This window comes from Cetorhinus maximus, chromosome 9 (genome assembly GCF_964194155.1).
Source record: "Cetorhinus maximus chromosome 9, sCetMax3.hap1.1, whole genome shotgun sequence".
In the NCBI taxonomy this organism is placed as follows: domain Eukaryota; kingdom Metazoa; phylum Chordata; class Chondrichthyes; order Lamniformes; family Cetorhinidae; genus Cetorhinus; species Cetorhinus maximus.
Window position 1 is genome coordinate 76,148,807 of NC_135887.1, and position 6,449 is coordinate 76,155,255.

Consider the following 6,449-nt stretch of genomic DNA (forward strand, 5'->3'; position numbering starts at 1 on the left):
TCATATCAACAACAAATTTAGCAACCATACCTCTGACCCCTTCATTCAAGTCATTTATATTAATTGTAATATGGTTGAGGCCCCAGCATTGATCCCTGTGGCATTTAACCACTATTTAAATCCCACCAATCAGAAAAAAGACCCATTTATGGCTACCCTCTGTTTCCTGTTAGCTAACCAATCTTCTCTCCATGCCAATACATTATCCCCTCCACCATGAGCTTCTGAGATTGAGGAGGACTCATTTCCACTCTGGTTCAATAGGTTCCAAGTCAGCTGATAAGTTAAATGCATGATTTGCAGACTCTGTCACATGCAGGGTAGGTAGTGCTAGTAGGGTTGGGTAGATGGGTTGTTTGGAGGTTTGCGTGCGCTCTCCAATGCTGCAACATCACCTCAACACATTCCTGACGAAGTCTCTCAAGATGTCTTCTTGGATGAGCCTTTGCCATTTTGTTGACTCCCATGAGTCAGACGGAATGTTTGACCTCTTCAGGGATGCTTTCAGGATATCCCTAAAGCGTTATCGGTAGCGACCGAGTTCCGAGTAGAACAGTTGCTTTGGGAGTCTGGTGTTAGGTGTACTACATAACCCACCCAGCAGAGCTGGCTTTGAGTGATTAACACCTCAATGCTGGGAAAGTTGGCTTGGGTGAGGATGCTGCTGTCGGACTGCCTTTCTTGCCACTACATTTGGAGGATCTTGCGAAGGCACCACTGTTGGTACTTCTCCAGTGCTTTGCAGTGCCTGATGTAGGCTGGCCAAGACTCTGAAGCATATAGGAGGGATGGGAACACTGCTGCCCAGTAAACCATGAGCTTAGTCACGAGTCTGAGATCATGGTCCTCAAATGCACTTTTCCAGTTGGTACATTAGAGGCAATGATGAATTTCATCGTCTATGTCTGACTTTAAGAGGAGGCTCCCAAGGTACATCAAATAGTGCACATTTTCCAGGATCTCAATATTGATCTTAACTGACAGGGGAAGGTGTTGTGCTATGGGAGCACATGGACCTTTAACATCGAGCTGAACTACTGGAAAACATAGATGGGGCCTCAATTAACACCTTATTCTTACAGTTCTGTACTGAGCCATGATTAAAGGGGCTACTTAGATACAAAATTGCCTAAGGGACAGAAATCAGGAAGTATTTGGGTATAGTTGCTTTTCTAGCAGCTTTGTCTAAGAATATTTTCAGTCGCGACAACTAATCACTACACAGCATCCAGTTGTGCATGTGACAATTAAAATATTTTAAAATGCTTTCACTTCCTTCAATGAAGGCCTCTTTACTAGATACCTTAATGGAGCTTGGCTACAGTCTTTCCATGTTAAGGATTGTTTCTCCTGCAGATTGTGTCAGAGTCTGGTATCACATCCTCAGTCGAATGGGCAGTCCCAGAGTCCTAATGTACATTATCTGATTAAAATCTCTCACTTGATGACAAGCATTAAGCCGTCACAAGTCTGCAGTGAGTGAATTGGACAACTTTGTTTTACAGCCGAGATGGTTAAGACTGATTTGATAGAGGTGTTCAAAATCATAAATGGTTTTGATAAAGTAAATAAGGAAAACTCAGCTTCCAGGAGCAGAGGAGTCAAGTAACCAGAGAATGGAGATTTAAGGTAATTGGCAAAAGAACCAGAGGTGATGAGGAAAAATATTTTTATGCAGCGTATTATGATTTTGAATACACTGCTTGAAAGGGTGTGCAAACAATTTCAATAATAATTACCAAAGGGAGTTGGATAAATATTTCATATGAAGAAATTTAAAAGGGTTATGGTGTAAAAGAAGGGCATTGGGGAAAATTGGGTAGTTCTTTTAAATAGCTGTCACAGGCACAATAGGCTGAATGGTCTCTGTTGTATTATCCATTGATTATGTGCTCAAGTACTGCAGTGGGATTTGAATGCACTACCTTCTAACAGAGAGAGTGTGCTGCCAAGAATAAATTAACAACATTAAAATGATGCATTAATTTAACAATATTAAGATATACAAATTGTTAGTTTTCAAACACTTTTATTTAAAAAGGTTTGCCTGATGCATTTTGTCTGAGAGTTATTTTGCTGTAATTCTTACTTTGGCCACATCAGCCAAAGTTAGACAGGTCAAAACCTTGAAGTATTTACTCTTATAGTCCATATGACAAAAAGGAGAAAGACGCACATTCTTAAAAGTGTGATTTCACCAAGTTTAAATTAAATAAATCACATTTGCAATGGTCTTCTTCCAGTTTTTAAAGAGTTTTTATTTGTTATTGTGATCTTTGGTGTTCACATAGTACGCCATTGCTTGCACTTGACTATATTCCATTTCTCTAAAATAACAAGTTACCAGTTTACAAAAAAAAGGAAAAAATATTCAACTTAAATCACATTCTACTAAAAACAAATAAGTGGAATTTCCTTGGCTGGTTTAGCTAGGTTCTACACATACAAACCATGGGACATGCAATTTTATTATTTCTTTTGCTCTGAACAGCAGAGCACCTAATTCTACCTCCTGCCTGAGCCCCTGTCGTCAGTGCCATGATTATCAATATTGTTAACAATATGGGGGCTGTGTGTGCTGACAGAGTGGAAAAGGGCATCTGTGTCCATAGAAGTGGTCGGCTGTTGACCAAAGCTCCCGTCATCCCCAAGGCCGCCACTTCCGCTGAGCTGCTCTGCTGTCTGATCCCTTTCGCTATTTTCTCTGAAGTCTGTTGTTAAGTTGTTGGAGCTGCTGGGTGCAGCAGAGTCCATTAGAATCTGACTGTAACTGCTGTCCATTTCTGTTCTGCCTTGGTTGCTTGGCGGGTGCGCGCTCAATCTCACCAGCGCTTCATTCCCGGTCTGTGAGCCGCGGTGTATCCGGTGACTGACGATGATGTTGTTTCCAAACCCTCCCATGGAGGCTGTGGTGGTTCCTTGTTCTCGCTGAACAACTGCTGTCATCCAACCCTCAGCAATTAGTCGGCGGATGCGAGACAAGGCATCTTCTCCTGGAATGTACTCCGGTGCATCTCCTAAAAAGGACAAAGAGAAAAGATTTTTGCTTACTTCTGATTGGATGCCTCAACAATATGTTCCTGGGATGATAAATTGAAAATACTTTGGTACTTCAAACAAAATATTCCAGGATGCCTTTTCTTGGAAATCCATCCTTTACCTAGGTACAAATTTACTCTGCTTCCTCTCCGAGAGATCTCAGTTCAGCTGTTAATTTTCCATTTACTGCCTGAGAGCACCAGCAAACAGCTTCTTGACAAACCTCTGCTTTTGTGGCTCTTGACCCTCTTAACTAGGATATGGCAAAAGCCAATTTACCCTTGTGTTCCTTCCTTTCCTCCGACATGGCAAAAGGATTGCTGCTGCTATGTAGCAATGGTTGAAAGCATTAAATTAATGTGCGCAGATCATAGGGAGACATCAGAAACAATTAAATGAAATATCCCCACTTTTATGTCAATAAGGGGTAGGAAAACTCAACATGCCATCACAGAATAAGATTCACTTTCACTCTTGATGGAAAATCCATATTATTACTCAAGTGAAGACTATTGGGCAATTTATAAAGTGGGTTTTCCATGTACACTTTGTGTGTACAAGAGGCGTGGGGTATGGAGAAGAAAAAATATATTGGAATTAGCATTAAGATCAAATCATGCAACCCTTCCCACACCTCTTTGCCAGATAAGACTAGCTGCCACCTTGAACATCCTCGCAATGGCGATTAAGCGTTCAACTTATTGGTCGTAGCAGTTCTTAAACCTTTGGTTCTCTCATGAGTAGGCCATGGACATAGTAAGAGTATTTTGATGCTGACTCTGTAGAAAGTCAAAAGCACGTAAGCATCCTACCAAAATTCACCAGGGCTCTTGTTCAGGATAAAACAGAAAAGCCCGTCATGGATGATTTGATTCCACACAGCGAAAGAAAGAAATCAGACAAGTGAAAAATTGGAGGGCAAGTTACCATGACTGATATTGGATATCTCTAAGCAGACAGATATAGGGTGCAATTGGCAGAGAAAAAGATGCAGGCTCTCTGCTTGCCTGTCATGCAGACTGCTGTGGAGAAGAGGAGAATCTAAAGGCGGAAAGTTAAACTCTCAAAGTGGAAATATAAAATATAAAACAATCCAATTCTAGAAAGAATACTAATGCTGACATTTCTTTCAATTTTTTTCCAAGCTAAACCACATACATAGTATGCATTGATATTAATACACATACAGAATATGCGTCAATACTAATACACACAAGTCCTTCCCATCTAAAGCAGCAGACCTAATTTTTTCACAGAAACAACTCTGCTTGCAATATATATCTGCACAGGTGCTCCAGCTTGAGATGACAAAAATATCTCTGGCAGTTTGCCATACAGTGCACTTCAATTTTTACAAAATGACCACACATATACAATACTCAGTCATGCAGACAACTGCAGAAGCTCACTATACAAATACATAACTGTGAATATTATAATTTTGTATCTACATTAGAAAAGATTGCAGTACTTTAAATTGTAATATTCAGATCCCATACAAAAATCATGTATTGCAGTTCTTGTAAAATTTTCAAGAGGTTTGCAGCAGTCATGAAATCATATCATTGCCATTTAAATTCTGTCAACCTGATAGAGAAATTAGAGACAGAGATAGGGGGGAAAAAAAGGATTAATTCATTACTGATAATTGGTGTTATTTCCAGGTATTTAACTGTAGATGATCACTTGATCGTCAGAAAGTGATCATGTCAGGGTAGATGGTATCATATTAGTGACATGAAGCACACTGATCAGACCTTGTCAAGCATGTCAGCCTCAAATTTTGGAATTATTTGCCAGAGTGCTCACGGAAACTTAGAATCCCAGGACTGGTTGTTGTACAAACCCTAGTTGTATAGAGACGTAAATGGGGAGCACAGAGTTATACGGACTGCTATATCTAGATGTACACTGCAATGGAAGAGGAGCTAGGTTATAAGAAACCGGGCCTGGATGTACAATAAATAAAAAAATGTGATTTATCAATTTCCTGTACTGTTGCTACACATTCCCGATTGACAACATCTAACAGGACAGTCAAAAAGCACCAGAGTGTAAGGTTTTAATTAATGGTTGGCTTTTCACAAGTTACAGCTGGATTGACATCAGCAGCATTCTACTGCACATTTGAGACCAGTGTCCACCCCAACGGTTCAGCAAATAGTGTCACTAGATTATAGCTGTATGAAGAAGCTTACCTTATCCCTGCAGTGTAAGAGATGCATTATCAAACATATAATAGAAATAGATAACTAGCAGTGATTGTCAAAGTAGTGATTTAATCAAGAGGGTCAGAGAATAATAAGCCACTGAGGTTTCAGAGCTATGTTTTGCATCTTCTGATATTTCTGTTTTATAATCAGTCCACAGTATCTATTATTTTATGTACAAATCATTTACATTTTCCATTAGAATCAGCCACAGGTGCCCATTTTCTTCTAAATAAGCCACCTGAATTCATCAACTGGCATCAACATTTCTTCCTGTTATTTTTACTGCATCACCTATTTGATTCTGATCTCTCTCATATTCTGAATCAGAGGAATAAAATTGCTTAAACAACTATATCTGGATGCCTACGACTAATGTGAATTGATATTCAGTATGTTTACTTGCTGAAATAATAGGTTACACAGCTGGAAATACCCAACCAGGATTCAATGAAACAGATTATAGCACAAAACTTGAGAATGAATTATACATACATACCACCATGTCCAGAGAAGGTTGGCTATTTGACCTAGCAGACATTTTTGATTTACTAATATATTCTCATATTTCTCATATCAACTCAGGCTCAGGATTTTTCTGGGTTTATTTTCAAAGTTCCAGCATCCTTGCTGTTACCTTGGCAAAGAGCAAGGCAGACTGTTGCCACTGAGACTTAGAGGGCTTGGTATGTTAATGAGCATGCCCATATATTAATAAGATAGCCATTCAAATGGCTATTCACACAATCTAAGACAATAAGTAATAAATACATTATCTTACTTCAATCAATATTCAAGATGGAGGGACAAACCGTTCTGTGGAGTTGTCTAATAGAAATCCACTCTTAGGAGTGCAGTACCTGATTTAATTGGTAACCCTACAGATTAACCTCTGACTGGCTCAGAATTCCAACTTCCTGTCCAGAGAAAGCACAAAGGCTCACATGCTAAGGTCAATTGGGAAGTCTGCTATGAAATGTATGTCCAGGGTTGTGCTGGAAATTAAGATAAGGTTGGTTGTATTGCAACTTAACCATGCCACAACAAAATGCAAGGCCCTGCACTTATTCTCTAGGACAGGGTGACCTAGTTTAATTTTTTTTACAAAAGCAAAATGCTGCAGACACTGGAAGCCTGAAATAAAAACAGAAATTCTGGAAATACTCAGCAGGTCTGGCAGCATCTGTGGAGCAAAAAACA

General features: G+C 39.5%; 1 protein-coding gene across 1 annotated transcript in view; it reads right to left on the minus strand.

Annotated features, from left to right (window-relative positions):
- Nucleotides 1-2,234: 2,234 nt before the first annotated feature.
- Nucleotides 2,235-6,449, minus strand: part of LOC144685064 (activating molecule in BECN1-regulated autophagy protein 1-like) — a 400,294-nt gene continuing 396,079 nt past the window's right edge. Inside the window, exon 18 of the mRNA XM_078549599.1 lies at nt 2,235-3,065. Within this exon, the coding sequence (XP_078405725.1) occupies nt 2,506-3,065 (560 nt within the window). The 3' untranslated portion in view covers nt 2,235-2,505. The remainder of the gene's footprint in view (nt 3,066-6,449) is intronic.